Source organism: Platalea leucorodia (assembly GCF_965183815.1).
Source record: "Platalea leucorodia genome assembly, chromosome: 3".
Classification (NCBI taxonomy): domain Eukaryota; kingdom Metazoa; phylum Chordata; class Aves; order Pelecaniformes; family Threskiornithidae; genus Platalea; species Platalea leucorodia.
In genome coordinates this window covers 86,769,912-86,797,814 of record NC_138825.1, presented here as the reverse complement: position 1 = coordinate 86,797,814, position 27,903 = coordinate 86,769,912, and the positions used below count along the sequence as shown (strand labels likewise).

Genomic DNA, 27,903 nt, shown 5'->3' with positions numbered 1-27,903 from the left:
CTGGGGAGAGAGGTGGCTAGGCATGTTGTACCACGGCTGTGTGGTCAGAGATGGAAAGATATGTTGCTTTCAGAGTTGTTTAAGACTTGTTTCTTACTAGCTGCAGGCCCTTGAAAGAGAGGACCACAGGTCTGAGTTTCAAAGGTAAGCAAAACTCCAACACATTTCCCACAAGCAAAAGCTTTACACAGCCAAAAATGTAGCCTCAGCCTCCTAGTTGACAGGCTGACAAAAATCCCGGACCACTTCATCAAAAGCATTTTTTCCTGAAACTGAGAACTGCACTGGTAAAGTTCGCACGGCCAATTTTTTTTTCTTTAAATCTACTCTTTTTACCTTGAAACAGTACCACAGACTGCATCCCCACCCATTCTGGGAACAAAAAGTAAGAGGTATGTGCACAGACTAGGGAATTTGGTCCTATGACAATTCAAGGCAAGCAAACTTCAAGTAAAGTATTATGAAGTGTTTGATGGACTGGATGCCCACACCTCTTTAAACTATTAGCATTGTTCAGGTCCACTTCTGGGTCAATCCATTTATTTGGATGGTCTCCCTTCTATTTTACTACCCCAACAAACCCACCTCATCCCTGGCCTCGGGAAGTACCTCTGGCACCGCGGGAGCAGAAGGAAGCACTGAGAATACAGTGCCGCTGCTGAATCCATCTTGGGTCACACCTGCCAAACCTCTCTGCTTCTTACAGTAGGTCTGTACACTTCCATTTCTCTCAAGTGTTCTTCTGAAATGATGAGCAGCTGCTGTAAGGAATGGCGTGGAGCACGTGCCTTCCGAAACCCAAATAGATATTCAACTAAATATGGTTGCTTCAACACCAAAACAAAGGTGCCTGGTTTTTGGGGACCTGAAAACTCACAGCTCCCATCTGCCAAGACTGATTAGCTCTCAGTGGAAGAGACCAAGTCTTGCTAGGTACCTACCCACCTATTGTTTGGGACAGACGGGATGTCCACAAGCTACAATAATACAGGAAAAAGTTTTTAAATCTTGCTCTAAGTATCAAGATTTTCTTTTTTTAAATTAAGACTTTCTTTTTGAACCTGAGTCTGCAACAGTTCTGGCACTTAGGCAAAAGTTCCTAAATAAGCATCCTCAAAGTGCCCCAGTCTCCTGGTAAGGGACTGGAAGTCTTTGGAGTGTTTCACAGACTCTTTCTCATCTGTTCCATGCTTCCAAGCCTACTTTCCTCTTGGATGTGGTAGTCTCAGCAGCTCTTATCGATGGCAGTGCACAGGACCTCAGGGGTGATGCAGGAAGACTGAGCAGAGGACACAGGGTAGAGCCCATCCGTCACCCAGGACCAATCGGCCAGATAAGGCAGGGAGCGGCTCCATCCTACCCCCATTCATCTTGAGAAATGCTGCAACTAGTCTGAAAATCCCCTCAATGCCTCCTGCATGCTTAAAAGGTACAGAGGGAAGAAAATGAGACCAGAACTCCACCTGAGGAGCGATAAGCTGGAAGTTCTGGGTTCAGATACACGGGTTGTTCTGGGACGAGCAGCTGTGGGTCAGTCTGTTCACCTTCGTGTGGGGTAATGTGAACCAGAGAGTTTAGAGAGAGGTAAACATAGCTGAGCGGTTCACACAAGGTGATTTAATCATCACTGACCTGATGCACAGACCTGCGCTGTAATTCCCATCTGATGCATCAGCTTCCACCCCGGCATTCGCAGAGAGGTGATGACAGTACTTTATTTGTTCACAGGAGACCTGAAAAATCTACTGCTGAAGGTTTTATGTTACCATTATTTAACTTCAGAGCTGATTGATACCTCTCAATTCCAGCTGTTTGGTGACACCTTGTTTATATATCAGTTTTACTCAAAGAGCTGTACCGTGATTCTCTGCCATTCTCAGCCCAACTAAGGCTATTTTAACTGTGGACCCCCCCAGACAGCAGCAGTCCCTGGGTCACGGCAAGAAATTCCTAGTGCCATTTCAATTATGAATTAACCTTCCCTTCTTCGCAAAGTCTTCTAAAGCCTCCATCACTGGCTCTTAAGTGACCTAAAAGATGTATTGTGCAAACTTTAAGCAAAAAAAAAAAAAATTCCCAAATACAAAACAAAAATTAAAAAACATTCTCAACTACTTCTGTGTGTGGGAAAGAGATAGTTACACTTAACCGCACACTTTGATGCCCTCCGCTTTTAGGAGGTCAGATTAAGCAAACTGAAGGACAGAAAGGTTTATTAGCAAATCTGATCTATGCTATCTTAGGATCTTAAATTCCACTCAACTACATCTGTACTGAGCACGAAACTTCTTCAAGGGGTGTCTAAAGCTTGTCCCTCTCCAAGGCCATTTGCCTTACAGTTATGAAACAATGTGCAGTTATACACATCAGTGAGCAGTTTGTTGCTAAAAACAGATGCCAAATTTTTCAGTCGATTTTAATCTCGTTTCAAAACAACTGCCAGTGGCTCTCATGATATCTTTCCCCAGTAAATTAGAACACGCTTTCTAGAGATACGCCTGATACTTTCTTTTCATTTAAGTCTTTAAACAACCACACAAGCCTCCTCTCAAGCTTTTTCAGAGAAATGAAATCTCATTTTTAAAACAAACCAAGCCTGGGCTAGATGGATCTGTAGTTTGACTAAGTACAGCTGCTCCTATTTATTTATTTTATGAAAGTAAATAAAGTGCCCAAGGACACAGCTTTTAGTAGTGTTAGACTGCACTGGAACTCAGAGGTGTTTGCTGGCGGTCTCCCATCACAGTGGGACAGATGAAAATTCAGCACTGCACAAAAGTCCTGGAATAATCCAGCCATTTCTCTCTTCAGAGCTTGCATCGAACATGTAACAGAAAGTGTGTCTACTTGTTCCTCTAAAAAACCCGACAGACTGCCCGTGAAATTCACAAAGAGCATCTCATTCCCAAATCCTAGAACGATTCAATTGCCTTCTGCTCACCTAAAACCCGTATTTCACTTCCAAGTTGAACCATACTTCCTAGCCTTAATGTTTGTTGACTGCTGCAATGCATCATTTGAATACATGCCATATTCCACCCCATAACATGCTCAATTTCACTGGTAACCGAGAAAAACAGTCGGTCTGACATTATTCACTGGGGAATCCTTGTCAGAAAGTGCTGTACGGAGATAAAACCTTATCTTCTTCGAGTCTTGGGAACGCTAACGAAACAAAGCTTGATACTGGGATCAGAAAGTACCTTACAGGCTGTGGCCTCTGATGTGGTGAAGCTGAGGGGTGTCTTATCTGGGCCTTATCTGTCTGTTTATTCAAATGGCAAATGCTCAGCCTGAATTTCTGGACTCTTAAAAAAGCAGATACTTAGTTTGCTGGCATTAAAGAAATTCAAAGCTTTTTTAGAGAGAGAAAAAGCAAAGGTAAGAGAATCAAAGGTGGAGGGGGAGAAGAGGAGATCTTTCAGTCTGCAGGGCCAGAGGGCTCACAGTGTTGAGGTGCAGTCATGGCTCAGCCACCTCACTTTCATTCATGCCCACATATATATTTGAATACAGCAAAAAAATTCCCAAATTAAAACAAAAAACAAAACAAAACAAAACAAAACACACCTCCTGTTACACATGCTTATTGCTTCTGCTCATGCCCTTAGCATAGTCTACCTCTAACACTTACTCTTCGGGACATCTTTTACATTTTAGATTATGTTTGTCATGTTTGAGCGAGAAAGTTTCCACACTGCAAACTGCCTTTTCAATAGTGAGTGCAATCACAGTCAATCAGCCTGATTTAGCACTAGCGGCACGCAGGAGTCTAACAAAGGCAACGAAATTGAGTCCACTTATCGCAGTGGTGAATTTCATTCTGCGCATTCATCTCCATATCCCCTTCGACAGTACATTTTTATATGCTTACTCAAATAAAGAAATAAATAGTACAACTACCGCCAAAGGGAGGGTAAAGAAGTTAGTGCAAGATTTTCTCCCCTTACCATGCATGTATGCACAGCTTTTGTTTCACTTTTTTCAGCCTAGCTCTCCCCACAATACAACAGAGATGTATTTCATTTTTTTCCACTGGAAAAGATCAGAGAAGAATTATCAATAGCGAGACAGCCCTCATCAGAAAATAATGGAAGCTACACCATGTGGAATGAAAAGTATGTGGGTAGTTTCCGCATCATACTTGAGGCATGAAAAACCAGGCAGTGCCGGAAGCTTTTGCAGTGAGACATGGATGGAATTTCATATTGCATCTTGATGGTCTCATTTCTGTTTTCTCGCTCACCTGCTAGAAACAAAATACGTCGTTTGTACCTTGTACTGTGCTACATATGCGACACATACAAAACGATGTGCATTTCTGTCTCATGGTTTCACCTGAATTAGTATCGTGTCATGTAAGACCTCAAAAAGTATCCAAATGCTCAGTTTTACTCTCACTACGGATCCGCAGCCTCCAGTCATCATTCTGTGCAGTGTCAGCACTGTGAATCAGCATGAAAAAAACCACATTCCCTAGAAGGAATTTCGGAAACCAAAGACCCAACTTTCATCCATACAGACTCACTGAAGTGGCATTGCTGAGGTGAGGCTGAGGTGTAAATGAGTTTGAAGCAAGCCTGATGGTTACAACCTCTTGCCACTACAAAAAGCTCTGCAGATGAAGGGGGTGGTGGCTTTCAGGAAGACTTTCAGGTCAGTGCTGCCTCCTGAGCCAAAGCAGAATTAATTCTGGCCAGTGCTGTGAGGAACATCAATGGTTGATAGTCATGTAAAAAGAAAACCACATTAATGCTTCCCATTCTGTAAGAACTAACCTTAGCTACTCCTAATACATCTCTGGGGTGCCAAAGAAAAAGGGTCTTTTGCTGTTCCCTACTGTGTAATAACATCCTTCCAGCTGGGAAACAAACTTCCAAGCAGACATTTTCTTCTTGCCCTTTTGCTCCTCTTTCCCACATTTATCTCCTCTTCCACTCCACGCTCCTGTGCAGAGCGCTCCCAGCTCAGTCCCTGCATTCCTTAAAGATACTATATTCATACATATACACAGTACACAGAAAGGAAAGAGACAAAGTAAGAGAATATCGTTTATTTCTAGAGAGATAAAAAGGAATAGTAATTGCCTTTAGCCAGCAGGGTATGTAATAGTTGACCTCCTGCATCCTGCCTTTGATTTTCTCCTCAGTGCAATCATCTTTTGTTGGCTAATTCCCAGCATTTTTCCCTCAGGCTGGCGGGTTGGCATGGATGGTTAGCAGCTGCCAGTATTTCTCCTCCCTGTCAGCTACGAGCCATACTAATGTTAGATGCCTGGCTCAGTCCCACCCAGGGTGCCGCATGCCTTCACTTTCCAACATACTCAGCTTTTGCCAGCCTTGAATCCGAATCGAGATCCCGTCCTGCCTTTCTCCTTGCAAAGAGTAACCGGGTGAGGGAGTTAACCCACGTCAACCGAAGAAGCAGATGACAGATTTCACAGGGCTAGACCTCATGGGGAAATGGCAGGTTTCGCAGCAGCTGTCAGGGAGTGGTAAAGCAGTAAGAACGCAGAGAAATTCAGCCCATGGTGTGTGCTAACATCTACGTTGAACACCATTCTCTTAATAGCAAAGAAAAGAGCTGTGCGGATAAACAAACAAAAAAGCTCCCCAAGCACATCCCACCCCCTCTTCCTAAAAGAGACGCTGCTTCCCTTTGCCCCTTCAAAGATTTGTAAGCCACAGACAACTCCATTTTCAATCCTTTTGGAAGGCAACATTTCCAGTAGATATAGTTCACTGCACTAAAAAAAGTTACCAGTAACCACTCTGAAACAGAGTCAAGAAATTTGAGGGTTATAGGTAAAACTAACCAACCTACTTGAGAAGGAAGATGGTTTTATAACAGAAAGGATAGTATCAGACCAGTGCTAGAGAAAGCTTGGTCTACTACTTCAGAAGACCTGTGTTTAACTTCACCAGGGAGAAAGGCATTTGGTGCTCACATGGCTGGAATGACCAGGTGAAGGCTTTTTCAAATGTACACTGCAAAGTAAAAAAAACGCAAGCAAGGCGGGGAATCTCATTTCTAAGCTGTAGGAATCTAATGCAACCGAAGGGTTTTATTTGTTGTTGCTGTTTCTGCCTTTTCACCATTTAACCGCAACCTCAGCTTTCAGAAAACCAAGTGAATAAGGTGTTTGCACCGACGATGCTCCTCTGTCCAGTGCCCAGCTTCCAGCTTGCCCATACAGACTCGCTGTGCACTTGTATTAGCAAAGCCAGGCAGGTAATAATAGCGAATAAAAAGCCTATTCGATGAAGCACTGGCTCCTTCTCAAGTAACGTAGAGTACCACTACAGCATGAATGACTCAATCATCTACTCGAGAGCTATTACTTGCAGCGATGAAGCAATGTTAATTGGATAATGGCCTGCTGCCAGCTAATATTGGCATGACCTACAATACCCCTGGCTGACAGCCGTGTCTCTCTCTCTATCACACCTTTTTTTGTAATCTGGATGGGAAGTGGAAACCATTAAAAAAGCCTCATAAGTGCCATTTAACTTCTTATCATGAATTAAAAGCTTAATTAAGTGCCTTGTTAAAGGAAGGAAGACCAGTTTTCATGATTAAATAAAACAAAACAACAGTTAGGGGTATGGAGTGAATGAGTAACTTTACAGCTCAAAACTCAGCTCTTGGAAAATATTAATTTTGGGTTGCATTTAACAGCAGCTGCTAGAGGAAAACTGTACAATTGCTGAAAAATACCCTGGGTGAAAAGCAGGCGAGGTTCTTGTTGTTTACCAAAAACTGCAAATGAAGAGAAAAGCATAGAAGTTAAGAGCTAATGGGGTCCTTTTTTATTAGCTGTAGGCAGCTGACACACTCCATTCCTCTAACTCTGCTCTGAGGGCTGATACTTCACACACCATGGCCACATGCGAGCCCTTGTTATTATGGGGCTGTTTTTCCAAGCGCTTATCTACACACTAAAATGCTTTAACAAAAGGTGTAGCACAAAATCAAATTACTGAGGCTAGTACAAAAGGGTTTATGGAAACTCTTCAATCAGTGCAGAATTAGCTCTGTACTGACTTAGTTTAAGTTGATTAGGAAAAGGTTTGAACTGAGGCACATTAAGTCACGCTTGAACTAGCCCAAAATGTCTAACACAAGGTTTTGCAGCGGTTTAAAACCCTATAAGTTCAACTAGTCTCAATTCTGTGTGTGCACTATGTCTCCCTACTGAAATGACTGGCATATCATAAAGACTGCTCTCACTTGTAATTGGATATAAACAAGAAATAATGTAAAAAACATCTGTTCACTATTTAGCTAGACAACAGTTAACAATGTCTGGATGCCAGATTAACAAACAGACCCCAACATGCTATACAGGAAAAAAAAAAAAGTCTGCAATTCAGACTTCAGAGGCAGATTTACTCCTTTGAATAATCAAAAATAAGTTCTTTTGGTTTGATGTTAAGCTCCCTCACACCAACATTACATGAGTGTAAAAGCTTTATATATAAAGCTTTATCCAGCTCCAACATCAAACCTTTGAGAAATAATAATAATGCCCCTTCTCCACAATTGCATAATTTAGCAGTTTTCAAACCACGCCAGAACTTAAAATGCAATGCTCGCATGGTTGACTTAAAAATATCTTTGTTAATTTAGCAGTGAACGTCACCTTCAAAAAAGTTTTGAACTGTGAAAACTATATTTAAAAACGATTTTCGATCTCTGTTTTTCTGTAACAACTATATGCCAACATAAATTGTCTCTAAGCCTGAAAAAAGTATTGGCTCAGGACGTTAACTTTCGACTTTTGTTTGAGTTTTTTCCACTGGCGGAATAATCCCCTACATGACAGATTAAGTCAGTTTTCACAGATACTGTTAGAAATCACTCATGGGCTGCCAGAGCTCTCCAGACCACCGACTAAAAACAATATCCTTGGGAAGAGCCATTGGCTTGTGAACTGGAAAAGACCCTGCTAACTTCTTTTAATGCAATATAACTGAGATTTTTTTTCCCCTGCTCTAGCAGCTCTTAAAAAACAGGAGTGTTTCAGTTTCTTTCGTGGGAAGCTCCGACACTCTTTTTTGTTGGTGGCACTTCCCATATCCATGGACAGGCACCTACCAAAGTGCCCAGGACCCTGAAGCAAAGCAATGCCAGAAGCAGAGACGGGCGCCTTAACCAAGGAATAACTGAGGCATAACAGAGTTCATCAGGCAGCTCTCTTTACCCCAAGTGACTAGCATTTGTGAGGCAATTATTTAACTGACCACCTCACATATAGCTATTCAAATAAAGTAGCCACCGAGCAAATTAGATGCAATGCAGTTAACAGCAATTAATTTGCATGTGGAAAATACCTGTACAAGTAAGCATTGGTAACTGTAGGTATCTTTTTTAATAGGCTAAGAGAGTTCTCTTCCAGGATGAGAAAATTAAAGCCCTGGCGCTCTACAACTAATAGAAGCATGTGGCAAAATAACAGTGGTGGTCTTAGGTGAAGCGTGACAATTTCGGAGTACTGGGAAAAACCTTGAGAACTAGATTCACTGCTTCTGCAAATCCACGGACCTCCCTGGAGCTGTAACAGCAGCCAGTGTAACCCTAAGTCACTAAATCTTTTTCATCTTTCATTGAGATACATTCTAAAATGTAAAACTCCAGTATTTCATTTCTCCAAAGGGGATTCACTTAACTAGAAATCATTTATGGTTGGACTGGAGGAATTTTTTTTACATAGTCTCTCATATAAAACACACAGAAAGACAAACTTTTGTGTTTTAAATCTTTAGTGTTATATGAACAAAGGACTGGGTCACCAAGTACAGACACGTCATGATCCCTCCACCACCCTGCTCCTCCCGCTGGCCTGCGGCTCAGCACCTCACCAGTGCTGTGATTAGAAATCTGCTCATTTCCAATCTACTTTTACTAAAAGCCAGTTGAAACCAATCAATGCTTGCGTCAACACTGTCTTTTAGTATTAAAGAGAAACTCCTCCTCTCAGCCGTTTCATCTCCTCTGCCTACACAGAGCTGTAGCATGTCGCAGTTGTCATGCCAGCAGTATGAACCTGCCGCGGTCTTGTCTTCTCCTCCTTTAGGCCAGGCTCCTTCTTCTGAGCATCTCAGTCACTCTTGTATATGCTTATTTGAATTTCAGTTATTTTTCTGCACCGATACTCTCCTGCCTCTTTGTACCTGTGCACCCCCGGGCACGTTTTGTCACCTCTCTGCTCCTGCCCTTGCTTTGCAGTGCGAAAGCTATGCGACACTGACTGAGACTCGATTCTTCCGCTGGAAATTATTAGTGGACATGGCAGAATCATAGTGCGCATCCTAGTGCGTCCTCTGTGTTATCTCTAACTCCTATGCAAAAATGTCTGGGTTGAAACTTCTTCATGAGTAATATTCAGCGTCAAGACTCATGAAGTCACACCCGGTGACCTACTTCTTCTGATGCTCTCCAACTTGTGCCGTGACAACATCACGACGACGCTGAAGTCTCTGGAGAGCTAAACCAGAGAGGGGGAAAAACTGTGTGTGACACTTCGGGACCTGTCATCAGTCAAAAACACATTGTGCTTCTTCATGGGCGTTAAGCAAATGATGGTGAAAAACCCTCTGTATGCCAGGGTACCTTCCCACAGAGTGACTGCCATCCCATGCCCTGGATATATCACCACCCTTCTCATGCCACCCATGCCAGCCGGAGATGCCGGGCTGGCACTGCCAAGGCAGAAGGTGACGGCAGCCCTGGCCAGCAGGCACACTTCTCCCCTCTGTGGGCAGCAAAGCCACCGGCGTGCCCTATGGTAGCTGTGCTGTCACGGCCGTATGGCTGTGAGGAAATTACAGTGGGGGTGGAAGCCAGCCAGTGAGATTTTGTGGTAAAATAAAGTAAACTTTCCAGTGAGGTATGTATTTTCTACGTCCCTTGGCTTCCTGCTGTGGGAGCCATGCCGCATGAGAAAAACCCTGCTTTTTGGCAGACTGTGTTCATGGTTTCTCAGTGGAAAACACGTGGCCCAAAGCAGTTAAATCCCAAACTCGTCGTGAGGGGAGGCGAGAGGAAGCAAGGCTGAATGAGGTGCAGAAGAGGGGAAAGAGGAGGACCAGGATATGAGCTGCTGGAGAGGGGTGGACAGCAACGAGACTCCCAACAACATGACAGCACAAATGATTTTTCACCAATAACCTGCTGTCTAGCAGCCAAATTACCCCTTTCAGATTTCCTGTCTGGAAGAGCAGAAGAATATCAAGGTCCTGATAATGCCCTGAACGAGGCTACAGTAATGAAGCGTCTGGGTACGACTCCCTCGGTGGCGGCAAGAAAGGCGAGCTGAAGCATCTAAAAGCTTTGCTGCCACAACCATTAGGAGTTACCGCTGGTGAGGAAGGGTGGCGTGAACATGTCCATCCTTCAGTGATTCGCAACCCACCCAAACACAAAAACCACATCCAGAGCCATGCCGGGGTAGGCACTGACACCCGTGCCGCGCTCCCCTTGGCCACCTTAGCGGACCGCGGAGGTCTTCCTCACCGCGCAGGACGGAGGGGGCTCGTGTTTATGGTGGGGGCACGGCGACATACTGTACCTCTTCCGGCAGGCTGACCACCAGGTCATTTTCCGTCTGCCCTACCAAGGCCTGCAAGAAGTACTCGCTGCAGGCAGCCAGCACAGCCCGGTGGGCGCGGAACTCCTTCCCCTCCACGATCAGCGTCACGTCACAGAGAATGTCCTGCTTCCGCTGGTCATTTAAGCAGAGGAGAATATTGGTACAGTGCACCGTTGACTCATACACATACATGGGGGAGTCAGTCTTCTCATCCACAGACATGCCGTTCACACCCTGCAGGGGAGAAGGGAGGAAGAAAACACAAACAAGGCAGTGAGGAGCAATGCAGCCGCCGGGTGAATGCAGCGTGGCGGGATGCTGCCCGTTTTCTGGGTACCCCAGGACCATGGCCAAGCAGCCCATTAATTCTTAAATCTGAGCAAGTTGCCTGGGAAAGGTGCGGGGAAGGGTGTTCGTTGCCACTGGCTTTCACTCCGCCGTGCTTCAATTACCTAACCCCTCCTTGACTTCCCCCCTCAAAACCAAGGTATGGTTTAGATGGACTGCACAGTGCTTTCCTTCAACCACCTACTACGCATCTACGATTTTCGATTTAGTAGAGGCAATAACATGGTGACATGGGAAATTTTAGAAGATTTTAGCAAAAAAAGCAAGAGTGACTGTCAGGTCTTCTAATAGTGAAAAAAGGGCTTTGTGCTTGCTTCTGTTATTTTCAGATTAAGGGAAAAAACCCTCAAAACCCCAGCCTATTCTCCAGCGGACAGGCAGCGCTGCGTGTTTATGCTGATGACCTCCACTCAAGTGAAAGGCAAGGTGGAACTGTACCCGACGAAGACCAGCCACTAACTACAGTGACCTCATCTCTCAATCAATCAGAATTAGAGCTATTTTAAGCCTTAAGGGGGAAAGAGAGATGTTCAGTGGCTTAGAAGAAATTCATTTCCAGGTATGGCTAAAGCAACACACCTTCACCAGCAGTTTAATGTCATTTACAGAAAAGAGCAGTTTCTGAATTCCAGACCCAAGAAAATCCCCCAGCCTGTGTGAAGGTCCAGCCCTGGGTGGCAGGGCAGCACGTGGGTGCTGGGGCCACTCCTGCCTGCAGATAAGTCTCCCCCTCTGGACAGCAGAGCAGAGACTGGAAGGATGTAAGACACCTGTTACAACTGTCTGAGCTACGAAGTTCCCTGCCTGCTGTTCTGCAGTTGCTGCAACCAGCATCGCCTGGGAACACGGGAATGGGACTTGCGGTGGTGGTGGTGGGTCAGCTTGCCCCAGCACCCAACACTGCATGACCCCCTTTTGCTCTTGGACACATTGAAGTAATTCTTCTCTTACCCAAAACTTTCTGCCCAGCACCACACTGAATCCTCTTTGCATGATTTTCCCATTTCAGTTTCCCTGAGTAGGAAACTGTAAAAGCCTGTGCTGTGTCTGAACACGCTATGTACGCCAAAACAAACCGAACACACTTGTTTCAAGGCTTACATGGGGAAAAGGGATTATTTGTATGTATTCTATCTGCTGCCGAAAGGAAAGTCGTGCAAACACACAAAGTTCAAGTATTTTAAGGAATTATTTTTCCAAACAACAACTGCCTTCTGAGGGATAAGATTCAGAGGCATACAGGGCTAAGGGTAACAGACAGGCATATTTTGGTATTATACTGCTGCACTGCAAATATCTGACCACTGCAGAAAGTGGAAGCAAAATTCCTCCTCTGCCACTTTTTAATGTGGTTCTTTGCAGCATTTTCCTTTGCTAGTACAATATACAGGTACACATGTAGACACAACATGACTTCAAACTATTTCTCGTCATGTGTTCAAGCCAGTGTACCAGTTTCCTACAGTGTCATTTGAAAGATACTAATAATCTAGACAAAAATGGACCTGCTTGTTACTTGTACAAGTAAGTACTTGTAAGTATTTACTAGACTTCTCAAAAATAACTCTATCTTCTCACCGTTATAGGAGTATTTTTAAGCTAGTGGCTATGATGACTCTTTCTACAAAATAGGTGGTTTTTTTGCCAATGTTACAAAATTATAATATTACTGGAATTCTTCATGGGATGCTTACAGCTTCTCTTTTACTGGTATTTTCAGTATTTACTGCTGACTCATGCTACACTTCTCCGTACCCAGCTGAAATGCCTACATAAACAGAAAAAAACGACCAACCAACGAACCCAGTATCCATTAGCCCTTCACCAACTTCACACCTAGAGAGAAGATACAAACCTGCTTATTGATCTGCCCACAGGTAAGGGAGGGAGACACTGTGGGAATTTTTATGCTACCTGTTGTATTTCTTAATCAGGAGACATTTCTTTTTTTTTTTGCCTCCCAAATTGAGACTAACGAGAAGAATTGACAGCAATCATTTTATTAGCACTACAGTAAGGTAAAAGAGAAAATGATACTTAGCTCATCCCACTCATAGCTTTCTGTGTAACTGAACGCTGATGCTAATGATAGTGTTATAATGATGTTCTAAGTGGTCACTCTTGCGTGCTATGAAATGCAAGAGTTTACAAGAACAACCTAGTGGGAAAACCTGAGAGTTGCAAATGACAATGCAAAGAGGAAAGCATTCATTTTTTTTTTTTCTTTTTTTCCAGGCATGTCTTATGCCTGTAATGTCTCAGATGATGAAAAAATGTACAAGAAACCTGAAACCTGGCAGGTAATGAACAGAACATCAATTATATTTTCAGTGCCTTTTTTAAAAAAAACAAAAACCACTGTTTGCCTGAAATTGCAATCCTTTTTTACAGTAATAGTGCAATTTATGTGAATCAAACCCTGAATTACTTGGTTACTAATTAGTAATTTCCCACTTTTTAACTACAGCTCTCATCAAGTGTATTTTTCTAAAAAAATTCATTGCATGCCCTGTGAAGTGCTGAAAATACCACGGTGTATTTCCCCGCTGGCAAGCAAGCCTGTCTTCTATGCTAGGAAACCTGACCAACGTGGTACTGAGATGCTGGGGCTGTAAATCGCATCCTTCACTCCAGCAGATCCCTAGCTACGCTCCTGGGAAGAACCTCCACCCAGCTGCTTATATCGCCATGCTTTCCCAAGGCTCCTGCAGTCTTTAGCTACCGTTGTGACTCCAGGGGCTTCCCAAAAGCAGATCCATGCCGTGCCCCTTCCCGCAGTCGCTGAAAGCCCACGTGGATGCCATGGCTGGCGGCTGCAATCTCAGCCCGACGCAGACTTCCCCTAGCCGTGCCCCTGGCCGCTCCAGGAAGCACCCCGAGCCCTGCATTGCGCACAGGGAAGCCAGGGCTGGGCTATGGCTCAGGACCACCTATTTATCAGCTTTTAATGTTTCAACACAAGTGATTTACGGTCTTCCCTTTTCCACGATCTGCCATGGACTGAATGACCTCCAGGCATGCGGTGTTTCCTCTCTGAGAGGGCTTTATCCTGCAGGACAGGAGCAAGATGGTGCAACCCTGCACTGGGAAGTGTATTGTTCATTTTCACAGGGAAAGGGTTTAGAGTGCAAAGAGAAAAGGTCACCGTAGGGCTTTGCCATGTAGTAGCAAGAAAATTAGCAGAATTCAACATTTTTTTTTTTCCCTCTCCTCGGAAGAGAAAAGCAAGGATCGGGTATTAACTCTGAACTCTGAGGCAACTCGGGCTGGAAGTCTTTTATACAGTGTTAATTCAAACCGCATAATTTTTTGCTGAATTCAGTATTATGCTGAATTTGCAGAACCTTCTTCATGGAAATCATTGTTACACACTTGGTATTTCTTCAAATCGAAGAGAGAATGTCTTAGCAAGCCTTTCTCTGGCTCAAAAGAACATGCTGTGCATTTGTTTGCATATAGGTCACTGTACTGCCAGAAAAAGCCTCTTTGAAACAAAAGTTTCCATAAACTGGCACAAACTATTGTGGGCAAGGAAAGCACCATTGAAACCTCGCCAAAAAAAGTTGCTGGTAAAGGCCAGCAACTGCAGTGAAGCCAACTGGAACGTTGCTTACATGGTCCTTCCATAGTGACGGGTGGGAGATCCCACCGAGCCCTTCTGCATGGGCAGCATGGAGGAGGCATGCGAAACGAAGCCTCAGGAGACCAAAAAAATTGCTCATGGAACATCTAAATCACCTCAGTTTGCAGCACACCGTCTCCGCTGGCTGGCACTCGCCCAAAACTCTCCAGGAACTCATGAACACACTGCCTGAGCTGCTACCAAAAATACATTACCTATCATGAAAAACCAGCTCCTTCCTCACAAGACTAGAGGGCAGGCAATGTGGTGTCTGTTTTTAAAGGGAAACATAAGGGGAGAGAAAATCTTATCAAGATAGACCAGAAAGTCCTGCACCAGAACTGAGTTAATTACGTGAAAAGGTAAAATCTCAATCGTGGCAGAGCTACAGAGCACTTAACCAGGCAAATTATCATCGTGACAAAGCAGCATGGCTTCTGCAAGGGGAAGTCATGTCTCTGATGGGCTCTATTAGAATTCCTGAAGTGTGTCAAATTAGCAGCGAGGAACACTGGTACGTGTAATTAGTGTTGACTTTCAGAAATCCTTTGACAAAACCTTTACAAAAGGCTGCCAGAGAAGCTCAGTTTTCGTAAGGTGAGAAGTTGCATCAGACTGGAAATCACTTAGGCTAAACTGTATTCAACAGAGAAGGGATGCAGGGGCAATTTTCAGCAGGTTAACAGGGAAACAGGGAAATTCCTCCAGATGTGAAACAGCAGCAGTACCAACAGCCCACATCTGCTTATGGCCTTGCCATGCAACACGCCTGAGCTTGGCTGATCTCCGAAGCTAAAGTAGGGTCGGGTACAGTTAGTACTTGGATGGGAGACTGCCTGGGCGTACCAGGGCCCTAATAGCAGCCTGCCACTACCTGCAGCGAGGTCATTGAGAAGATGGAGCCAGACAATGGGAGCAATTTGAAACAACAGAGGTTTAGACTGAACAAAAGAAAAAACTGAGGAACAGGTTGCCTGGAGAGGCTGTGTCATCTCCATCCTTGGAGGTTTTCAAAACTAGACTGGATATAGTACTGAGCAAGCTGCTCTGATTTCGAGCTGACCTGCTTGCATGGGAGGTTGTGCTAGGAACCTCCTGAGGTCCTTTCCAACGTGAATTGTCTGATGATCCTATATTGATTAGTGACCACAGACCATGACAGGGAGACTGAAACTGATAAAATAAGTTCAAATGTCAAAGGTAATAGGGATTGTTGGGAATTTCAAAAAGACTTAATATAAAAAAGAATTAGACACTAACAAGGTGACACACTACATTCAGGGCATTCTATTATACACAAGTGGCAATTAGCAGGGGGGAAAAAACAGAACGGTTGAGGTTGGAGAGGAACTCTAGATATTGTCCAGTCCAGCCTCCCTGCAGGGTGACCTAGGGCAGGCTGCTCAGGACCATGTGGGTTGGGTTTTGAATCTCTTCAAAGATGGAGACCCCACACCATCTCTGGACAAACTCTTGCAGTGTTTGACCACTGTCACAGTAAAACAGGAACTCATTGACCTGGAATCTCAATTCCAGTTTGGAGTCTCTCATGAAAAAGACAGACTGGAGACAAGACTGTCATCACTTAGACAAAGATTTTAGAGAGAGAGAAATATTTTAATATGAAGGTATATTTTCTAGTTACTTCTGTTGTAGTACACTGTTGTGCAGTGTCTGCATCTGATTACTGATGTTGAAACAGGGAGAAAAGAAATCCTCAGGAGAACGACGAAAAAGATCATTGGCAAGGAAAGAGAAAAAACCCTCCTCAACATGTATGTTCAATTTGATAAACACTACACAAATAATACAAAATTAAAAGGTCAAAGCAGCACTGCTATTTGTTGTTTCTAATGTTGCAAATAGGAGAGGACACCCAGATAAAAGAAGCGAGAAAAAAGCAGAATTTGTAAAAAGAAGAGCTGTGATTCCTGACCATAGAAACAAACTGAAATTGCACCCTGTACTCATAGGAAGATGCTTGTTTTGTTTTTCCTGAGAGATTTCACAGTCACTGCAATAAACCACTGCTGCATGTTACTGGGCAAAGAACTCACTGGATTTGTAAAAGGATTAGTCACTCCTAATAAAAATAGCCAGGGCCACATTATTCAGGGTACAAGTTTACATGGGATGAATATTCACATGCTCCAGTGCACTGGCCAACAACAAACTGCCTGGGCAGAGGAACGCGCATGTATTATCCGTCTTTGCTGACCTACTAACCACTGTCTCAGAAACAAACTATTTGATGGACGTCACCACAGATGAAAACCCAAATCTATCACTTCAAGAAAGCAATGGGCACGCTGCCCTGCGTTCCCCTCTCTCAAACGGGCACTGAAGTTACATTGGACCAAGCTGGTGAGGGCCAGCAGTAGAAAACATCTGTCCAAAGACTACATGTGGTGGGTGTCCCTGACAGCAGGGGCTCCTGCTCCCACTGGCTCCAGCGGAGTGGTGGGTTTAGGACATGAGAAGCTATCAGATGTCAAGCTCAAGAGATAAAAGGTGCACAGACTGCTGTGGAAGCGTCTTTGTAGCCTCTCCACGGCAAAACACAATCGAGGAAGGGGATGGGGGAAAAAAGAGGCCTAAAGGCATTGTCTCATCCCATGAAACAAAAGCTCTCTTGTATCCCAGGAGGTGTAAGCAGGACACCAGATCTACAACACTGCACGGAGGACTCCCAACAACTTCACAGTAAAGAGCTGAAAAGGTTTATCAGTATCTCCTCATTATGCCTGTAACACTACATTTTAGCATGGAAGGCAACAGATAACACTGTGTGATTTCTCATTTAGGAATCGCAGTACCTGACCCGGTGTAAAATGAACCGCAGGTTTGCTTGGCAGCATAAGCTGGAGCACGCATCATCCTGCTATACAAGATGACTCCCGGCTTTCTCCTGATTGTGTTAAGAGAGGATCAATACTGAACTGGGGTTATTTTTAGTTCCAGTTCACATTCTTCCAAATAGTTCCACTAACAGTTAAAAAAAGACACATAGGAACACCTTGAAGTGGTCAGCTTGAATGCATCTAAGGCTCTTTGGTCAGAGGTAGCTGGAGAGTCTGCACTGCAGATTTGCCTGTAAACGTCTGACTACTTCTGTTTAATAGGATGCAGAGACTGTGAAAAAATACTCTTTTGTTCTGAAGTTTTCTATTAATTTTTCCCCCCCCTAACAATTTAGTAAAAGGTACTAGGAAAAAAATGGGGAGAATGATGATAAAATAATGAAAAAGTTGAGAGGAACTCGTACTTTTGACAAATGGCAGCAAAAGCACATCAGACTTGACAGTTTTTAGGGATAAACATGCACTGTTTTTAAGCGGCAAGTGGGAGGAAAATAATTTTCAAGGCTTCCTTCCCCATCTCCTAATATTTTTTCTATGAAAAGACTTGTTCTGTGTAATCAACACTTTGGTTTTAAAGAAATTTATCAATAACTGACACTTCAGAGCTCCTAAAATGACCATCCTTATAATTGGTTATTACGATCTCTCAATTATAGCTATAACAACAAAGGATATGATTATATTGTCACTGCTTTCCTTTAAAAAGAAACTATTGAAAGGCATAATGATTAATTCACCATTTTTGAGAGCTCACTGTAATGACAGAAGACTATATACAAAGGTCTCTTCAGTGAGCCCATTATTCAATTAATAAATGCTGAATACCAAGCAGTCACAGTCATATGAAACTCCCAAGAATTGTGTGAATTTTTAACCAATTAATTATCAATTACAACATCATAAAACACCAGCACAAAAATAGAAATAATGAAATTTAATTATACATTATTCTTCTTAGTTGCTGCAAATACTATACAAGACTGATTTTGATTAATAATTCATACAGCAATAAAGTATCAGGAAAGATAATTATACTGTGCCACAATTCTCACACTGATTTCTGTAATTACAGATTACAACAGTGTTAGCAATTTAAAAAGGTTAGAGAGCAGTAGTAATTTGCTATGTCATCCTCAGCAATATTAATGTCTTCTTCTCTGAGCACCCTAGATAATTGAAAATAGACTAGCAGGCCGCCAGGCTACACGGGCTTGCCTCCTGCCAAACATACGGTGGGTGCCAGGGCCACTAGCAAGAACATCTTCCGAAATAAGCTTTTCACATTGTTCAAGTAACCTCTGCTGTAAAGCACACGATACATGGCCAAGCGGAAAAGACGCTGCTGAGCATTCTTGGCTGGCAGCTGTAGACATGCGTTGCTGCTGATAGAGATGGCTGGTGCTTCTGACCCTACCGCCTCAAAGCAAAACCTTCACTTGACCGTGAGTGGGAAGGGGGATTGCTAAGAGAAACTCATGAGAGGATTTAACCACGGGACCTTCACAGAGGGAGGTCTGGTTGGGCACACAGCAGGGCCCTACAGACATTTGGTAACTCTCCTAAAGGCAAGAATTTACATTGCTGAGGAGGCTGCATGGCTTCAACACATCAAGCGTTCACAGCCCAGGGAGCACCCACTGAATTGCTAAACAGCTGCACGCAGTTCAAGGGCCACAAACTGGTCCCTGATGAGCTACACCGTGGGCAGTGAGCAGAAGCATCAGTGCCCGGGCTGGCTGCAGAGCTGGGCCGTGAGCCCTTTTTCTGTATGACAAGCTTCACGTGCTTTTGAAGTAGAGACGAGAATACTGGAAATTCATTCCTTAGCTTAAGCTGACAGGAACAGGGATGCGTCCTCCAGACTGTGGAACAGCTGCTGTCGCACAGCCTATACGTAGTCACAGCACAGAGGCTTTGATGTAGGAAGTAAGTCCCATTGCAAAAGTCATTTACTGGCTTTGTTATACTGGACCTAGATCCTTCTGCACAACTGGACAGACTAGGGAAAAAAAAAAAAAAAGAGGGACTCATCCTGCAGACCTTTACACTGAACTGCTGAATACAACTTTTGTCTGTAGCATTTTTGTTACTTACAATGATTTCACTATTGGCAGATTGCACACAAACAGAAATGTACTATAGCTTCATTTCTGCAATGGATCTCGGTTTTTGTTCGTTGGTTTTTTTTGTTTGGTTGGTTTTTTTAAATTAGTGTCAGGATGCCCATCGTCTCCATGACGAATGTTTATTTAAACCCCAGGTGTCTACTCTAAAGAAATTGAGCTTCAGGTTGTTCAGAGATTGGTACCATAAGGAGGCAGGGATTCCCAGTGGAGGCTGCTTTGAAGAGTCCAAATAGATTTATGTTCCACATACAGATAAAACCTATTTCTTGACTTCAGAGGCTTATGTTGTTATTGTTTTTTGAGAGAGTAACCCAGCTGAACAAGGTAATGATAGCTTGCAGTCTTTAGGGACTTTAGTTAACATGCAAATAATGTTTACACACAGTACGTGCATTGACATATACATTCTATACAGGCCTACTAGGCAAAGTATACACGTGCATCTTTTTATGACTCTGGAAAAATTATATAATTATACTACTAATTGTTCTGCACTCAATAAGGCAGGCTTAGTTTAACATGCATTTTCTTTAAATACGAATGGTAATGCTTTCGGGAGAGAGGCATAGTAGATGGGGTGGGGGAAGACATGGTGTGGGTAGGAAAACAGAAGGAACAACAGAAGAACTGTCCTCTACCCTTATTTTTCAGAAGCCACTCAACTGACATATATGTACGTGGAAAGTGAGAAACACAGGAGAACTCTTCCCCGATAAAGTCTCTTCTCATAGCCTTCACATTGCTCTTTACAGTAGCTGGCTACAGCAGAGGGGACTGGAACCAAGTCTGCTACTCAAAATAGCATACTGAAAGCAGAATGGGGAATGCCCAAGACTGAAACAGTGCCAGGAAACCACCAAGCAAAACAAACAACATATTCTGTTTTTTTGAAGTGGTCAAAGGCTTCAGGACCTTGGGGAAAAGACACAATCTTTTGGGTTACTCGTGGGTAAGCTGGATTGCTAGATTCCAGAATCAGAGAGGGAAAAATGAACTAGCGATCTGTTTTTATCTTGCCATCCAGCTTGGTGAGCTCTGTGAAAAGATTTAAGGTCTCCATATAAATGGAGGCTGGAGATTCTGGCAAGGACCCACCAGGTCCTGCCTTCCTTGCTTTAAATTAGTATTTTGGGGCTTTTATTGAGGAGTGATATAATGATATGATTTTCCTCCTTTTCCTAAACTTTTAAATAATTTATGTGTACCTCTATGGGTGTATGTGCACATGTATGCATATATAATTTGCACTATGATGCTGTCTGAGATGATGAAATTGTTGAACCATAAATGGTTGGTCAAGTATCCAAGTATCCAGGCCACTTGCCTGTACAACAATATTTTGGGATAGTAAAAAATATGTTTCTGTATTTGAAATCTCTTTTGCTAATTTGACTAGGAGAACAAAGGCCAGGCTGATATTAAGCCAATATCACCAGTGTTTGGAAGCTACAAATTATGAACAATGGTGCTGTTCTGCTCCTTTTAGCAGCCTTTTCATGTGAAAGATTATGCCAACAAATTATCTAAGTAAAAGCTATTCATTTCCCTTACGCTTTATTCTCAAGGAAGCCCATCCTTTAAAAACCCCAGTAGAGTTCAATGCTGAAGCTTTGTACCTGAATTTGTTGGTTGCTATCAAATGACCATTTTTTGTGATTTTTTTTTCCAGAGCAGAACAGAAAACTTCTCTCTTGGAATTACTGGTTAATTTTCTCCTCACTTCCCAAGCTGTACTAAGTACTGCTTTTCCAGCCTATCTGCGGAACTGGTGGAAGAAGTTCGGTCTGCATGGGAGGGGTATGGCCAAAACACCTGCTAACGTCTTTGACTACTCAAATTGTAGAGGTTGCAAAAATGACAAAAGCCCATTTTCTCCTGTCATACTACATAGCTGTTATGCGAAAACTCTGCTCTCCTTTTTTTTCCCCCCTAAAATGCAAGCTCTTCATCTTTGCTGCAAGTTAGCAGGTGTTTAGAATATCCTTCATGTTTCCTTGGGACGCAAACTAGCATGTCCTTTGGAACATGTCTGTTGTGATTAATGTGTGAAGAGCAGGAACGCGTGCAGCAGGTCACTGGGTTAAATTTGGGACAGAATTTCATAGGGTATAACTTCGCACCTTCTGCTCTTGGGAAAGAATACAGGTGTCGCCTTCTCCTTGGAGACTGGGCCACTATCTGCTTGTGCGGTGTTTTCCACAACCAAATGGATACCAACAATAATGTTTTCCTTTGACAACTTATGTGCTGAAGGAAAAATGTTTCCTTATGGTTAAATCATAGTTTTTTACTAATCTAAAAATAAATGAATAAATAAATGAATTCTAGTGACTACTGCATTAGGATCCACAGGTTTACAGGTCTGAACCTTGGAAGGCCTATCAACACATGCAAAAAACAATTTTCACATGTTTTTCTAACCATGAAATGATCAGAAGGTCACTGAAATGACTATTTAGAAATTCTCAGAGCAAGTGCCAAGGGGATACCTGGATTATGCCAAGGGATTCTGACAGTGTTTTCGACCCTGCAAGGATCTGAGAATTGCCATTTCTTTATTGGAAGGTTTAAGCAAGAGTTGCAAGTCTTCCCACCATCCTCAGAGTCTGGCACATGCCTAGATTTCTATTTAAAGTTCCCTTTATCCATGGACCGGCCCTTATTCTGGAACTAAACTGCCTTTCCTGTTGCAGACAATAAATCATCCCTCAGCGAAAGGTGCACGGAAAGCAATCACTTCTGCTGCCAACACCTACCAGGCTACAGCCAGGGCAAGTGGAGAGGATGTGAGACAGAAATGGGCATTTTGACTAAGTGCGACTGCAGCCTAAAGGAGCCCTGAAAGAAAAGATTTGATGCGTTTGGGTCCTGGTTCTGAGGGGTAAGTACAGCCAATGTAGCATCTGCACCTATAGTTTCCTAGAGGATGGCAAAGAGCGGAAGGCAAAGACAAGCCTTCCTTCTCCTGTAAGATCCAGAGGAGCTTATGAAAGCTTCTTTGCCATGGTAAAGAATGAGGGATTAACGCTGCAAAGGCTGCTATAAGAAGAACTTGGATTTTTATCTTTGTTTGAGGATACTTATATTATTTGTTGAGCTTTTCATGCAGTTTTTTGAAGTTTGTTTGATTTCTTTGCCCCCACAGAACTAATGTATTCAACACACTTAAAGCTGCAAAAGCCATCAAATAAAATCAAATAGGAGATTAACACGCAAAACCCAAAACTAAGCCACACTTTATCCCAGGGAAACAGAGTGGCTTGATTATTTCTGTTTGAATTAGCGCACTCTGTCATGGGAGTTTTAATCTCAGGGCACTCCTTCTACGGTTCACAAACCCAAAAGGCAGAAGGGACCACCTAATCTGGCCTCCTAAAGGCAATATCAACATCTGCATTTATCACACAGACTTGCAATCCTGAGAGAGCAAAAAAAACCCAGTGGTTTGTTTGACAGGCTCTCTTTTCAACTGTTACTGGAATTATCTATACCTTTAGCCTCCAAGTTCTCTCTCGACAGATCCTGAAATAGCTGTTCCGCTATTTTGCCCTGGACTGACGTCAAGCTAAACCAGGCTTCAGTTCCCTGGGACATCCCTTTTATGTTTTTGAAATATCAGAAATACAGTTGGCAGTCCTCCAATTTTTTTGAATTTCCCGTTTCCCAAGATTTATTATAAATTAACAGCCACTTAACAGAGCTTTTCAGCTACCTCCTTTAAGATTCCTGGATGTAAAACTTACTAGGATGTGAAAATGTTTAATTTCAACCACTCCTGACTGTCTCAGATCCTCTTTTGCTGTAAGCAGCAAACTTTCTCTTCTTTCCACATCACCACATAGGCTGAACACATCCTCTTCCACCGTTTCAAATACAAAAACCACCTAGGGAACATTTCTGCCTTTTCTATTTTCCCTTTTTTTGATATGCGATTAATTAATGTTTTATCATGACTTCTATTTCTTCATTTAACCAGAATGGCTTCTCATTAGAGTAACGTTTTTGTTATTGATGGCAGTGTAAAATCATAATTTTGAGCAGCTGGCAGAGTATTCTTCAACAATTCCCAGTGCTTTCAACGCTTTTTACTTTAAATGTAATGTTATGCCAACACAACAGGTTCTAACTTTGGAAAACATCTTTTTCAGTTCTGAGTACAGTGCATGCATAAATTTATAATCTCCTAGTAGGTGGTGTACTCTGATTGCACAAGGCCACTGTACGGGATCTGAGGCCCCGTGATTCACATTATTTAAGACTGTCCACAAATAACAGCGTTTGACAAACTGCTTCCTTTCTTGCTTCATTTTCTCATGCAACAAGTTGTAAACCTTTATTTTCCAGTCCGTTTTTAAGAGAACCACTCCCATTGAAACTGTTTTGGATTCCTGCTCATATGCCACTCTCTCCAATGCCTCTTCTGTAATGCTAAGAACTAAAAAGTCAAACAATGTGGTTCTTGTACAACCCTAATGGTTTAGACTCACATATACTGAAAGCACCATAAGGCTGGTTTATGCGGTTGGGTATTCACTGATGTCACTCTCGCCCTCTATGGTTAGTTTACAGCCTCCATTTGCTCATTTGTCTTCAAGGGGAATATACTATTGGTAGAGAAAGAGAGGCCACCAAAACCAGACCTTCCCCACAGTCTCTGCAGACCATAGCTTGGAGAGCCACAAAATCCCAAGCTGTTCTCCACCCTCAGCAGCGTGGTGACGGCAGCCCGCTGCTACCTTCTGCCTTCCCTCTCCTTTCACAAGGGGACACATGCCCCAGGACACCTGACTGTACCATATCTGAGGGCAACGCAAAACAAATCAGTGAGGACCTTGTCCCCATGGTGGCAATCACCATTGCCACACTACCTTCAGGACCATGGGAGGTTTGCTCAGGGCTGTGTTTCAGGCAGTCGTGACTTATGAAATCTTTGCCTGGTTGATGAAATGTACCCCATACCTACAGTCTGGACAGTCTTTAAGAGATACTTGATGTACAAGCAAATGCTTCTTTTCTGAGAAGAAAAAAGTCCACGTGCTTTTTCTGATGTGAATTGAGAAGCTATATTCTCCATAGATCTTGGAGACATGCAATTAAAGACTGTCAAATTTGCATGCACACAGGATCCAACTGAAGGCTGAGCAGGCGATGTTACAACATTTCTCGCTTGACTTGACAACCTTATATTCTTTTAACAGCTTCTGTGCAGAATTCCCTTACCTTAAACTAAAGGTGCCATCGTGTAACCTGACCCTCGAGCCCACGCAGGTCAGGAGCAGGTGGGAACCATGAGATTTCTGCTTCCCAAGTGGAGCTGGCTGACCATCACTGGTCTGCAAAATCACAACCGAGCAGTCCACAATGATGCACCAAATACAGATGGAGCGAGCAGAGCACAGCTCTGCAGGTCCCCCTGGTTTGTCAGGAATCAGATTTCTGAGGCAGCATTAAGCAGAAGCCATCAGCTGCCCTGGGCTTTCTTTTCCAAAGTTTCTGGCTGGTCAGATGGATTTCCGTGGGAATAGCAACAGCAATGACTGCACCTGTGGCCCCGAACCCACCCTCCAGCTGAGATCTCATGTCTTTGCTCCACAGCATGGGGGCACCAGAGCTTTAGAAGAGCTCAAAAAGATGTTGAACATCGGAAAATCAACACATAATTTCAAGCTTTATTTTCCTATTTACTTCCCCCTCAGCTGAAACACTTTGGTGGTCATTTTGCAACTACAGGCTGAGAGAACATCACAGCAAGAAAACTGTGACCCTGTGCACCTTAAGTCTGGCAAACCTGCTGTGGTTCAAAGAAGGCTTTGTAAAGGGAAATGACAAGATACGAGGCAGGCAGTCCTATTTCTGGTGCACATGTAGAGTGAGAAGCATTGCGAGGTCTACATGCAACAGGACTTAGCTGGCACATTCCAGCACTTATTTGGCAAGGTGCTAAGTGCCATTTATGCCCTTTAATGAGATTTGAGATCCCCTGCAACAAGTGGGATCAAGCCATAAAAACATGAAGACAAAGAGATTAAACTGCAGATTAATAACTATACAGTATAAGCAATCTGGGATAAAACAAAACTCTTTCGCTCCATTGGAGACTGACATGTTTATGTATAAAGTGAGGAATCTATAAAGTTCATTGATTAGTATTTCAAACGAAACTAATCTAAAAGCATTACTAATTATTAACTAAAATATGTAATACAAATAGCATGCTAGGAAACAATCAATACTTCCCAGTGCTTGCAACCCCCTACAGCAATTTTTGTGCTAAAAAGGGGACCAGCCTAGATAGCAAACTCTAGTGCTTGCCAGGGAGTTTGGCTCTCCGTATACATGTAAAAGAGAACAGTCCGCAATGTAAAAACAAATTACTTTTTTTTTACTTCTTCCCCCTCAACTTCTGCCTACTCTAACTGTACCTAACCTATATTGCAGGTTGCAATAAAAAAATAAATAATAATTTAAAAAAAATCACTCCACAAATCTAACTAAATCAATATACTGTGTTTCTTGGACTGTGAGAAGAATGCAAATATTGTTATGCAGGACCAAATCCAGTCTTTTTAGACAAACTTGGCCACATAGTGACATAGCTTAATGGAAGGAACAGACAATTTTCCACAATCAGACTAAATGAAGACTTTGCCATTAGCACAAATCAAGTCTTGTAGAAATAGGCTCAGTTAATTTATATCTATCGGAAGTCAAGATTAGGTAAGTATATCTACAGATTCATGCCACTACTTCAAGAATTTAAGTCCTAGTAAAACACAATTTTGTTATATGCCCAAAGGAATGTTAAAATGCTTTAAAAAATACTTCTTGCTTGATGAAATACAGGACAGTCACTACTTTGTTATGAATGACATGATGCTTTTTCATCACAACATACTATGCTCCAATACAGTGTCTTAAAAACAGACATGTATGTGCATGTGCATATAGTTATATATGTGTATACATGTACATGTATATATATATATGTCCACACATATGCACAATGTTTAATTAATCTCTTAGAAAATATGTATTACTGTCACTGCATGTTGCTGGAATAGCCCAGGTTGCCTGGCATGAGCTTTCCAAACATTAAAAAATGACATGACCTCTATTAAAAGGGTCCTTGGGCCAGTCCTATCAATAGAGCTATCCAGACTTATATCAAGAACGAACGACTCCCCTTTAACTCTGTACAAATTAAGTGGCTCAGTATTATTTGTAGCTGTTATTCCATGCCTTTCTCACCTGACGTACCTATGCACACATGTATTCTTCTCCACTTCATGTGGCAAGAATTTTTGCAAAAGGAGGAGCAAGAGGAGAAAATAAAATCCTGAAAAGGATGTTTGTGCAAATGTTTTTAGTAATAATAAAAGAAGAAAGAGATGTGTGAAAAAAGCTCTGAAATGGGACTACTCCGGAGGCAATGACAAAAAGTGGAAGGGATGGGGAAAGGCCAGGAGCAACATCCACAAGGATGCTAAAAATCACGTTATTATGGATGAGCAGAAAGGTCCAAGACAAAAGAAGGGAAAGGACCACGCTTACCTCGGAGAGAGAGGAGGCTGAAGAGGCTGGGGGCTTACGGATCAAGAGTTACACAGAAGGAAAGGCGGAGGAGGGATGGCTGGAGAAGTTTCAAGGGAGAAGGGTCTGTAGTAACTGGGCAGGAGCCCAGTCCTGCCTCCACTGCCTCCAGGGGGGTGGAGGGGCAGAGGTGAGAACAGGGGAACGAATCGTGGGAAAGAGTGGCTATTTTCCAGTGTTTTCAGTGAGCAAAAAGAAACTGAAGAAGCCGGAGATAAAGCCATTGCATACGACAGCGAGTATGTAAGGATGCTGGGAGGGAGCAGAAAAGAGTGGGCAGTCAGTAGAGAAAGGTTGCACTGCCCAGAACAGAGAGGGGAACAACTGCCAAGGAGCTTGAAAGAGCAGTGGGAATGGAGGCGACACTGAAAAAAAAAATGTTGCTGGAAATCGTCCTTTCCCCCACTGAGAGGTGGGATGATGCTTTTTCAATGGGAGGCGAGGGGAGGGAAAGTAGCAGGCACTCAGAGAAGCGAACAGGGAGAAGTGTCAGAGCAGCGAAGAGATGAGAGGGGAGAGGTAATCGCTGGTGAGAGGCTGGAGAGTGGGTGAGGACACAGTGCCAAGAGATGATAATCCAGCTGATTAGAGAATTAGGCACAAGAGATGTTAAGCGAAAGGCAGAGAGCAGAAGAGGCTACGGAGGTGGCAAGAAGAGCCTGAGCTTAAAATAAAACTGTCAAGCAGTCCGAATGCACCAGTCGTACGCTTCCCCTCTGCCTGCCCCCTCTCTCCATCGCATCGGCAGAGACTGACTACCTTACA

General features: G+C 43.1%; 1 protein-coding gene across 1 annotated transcript in view; it reads right to left on the bottom strand.

Moving 5' to 3' along the window:
- The window catches only part of BACH2 (BTB domain and CNC homolog 2), a 146,643-nt gene that overhangs the window by 37,491 nt on the left and 81,249 nt on the right, over positions 1–27,903 (bottom strand). Inside the window, exon 4 of the mRNA XM_082306348.1 lies at positions 10,571–10,825. Coding sequence (XP_082162474.1) covers positions 10,571–10,813 — 243 coding nt within the window. The 5' untranslated portion in view covers positions 10,814–10,825. The remainder of the gene's footprint in view (positions 1–10,570; positions 10,826–27,903) is intronic.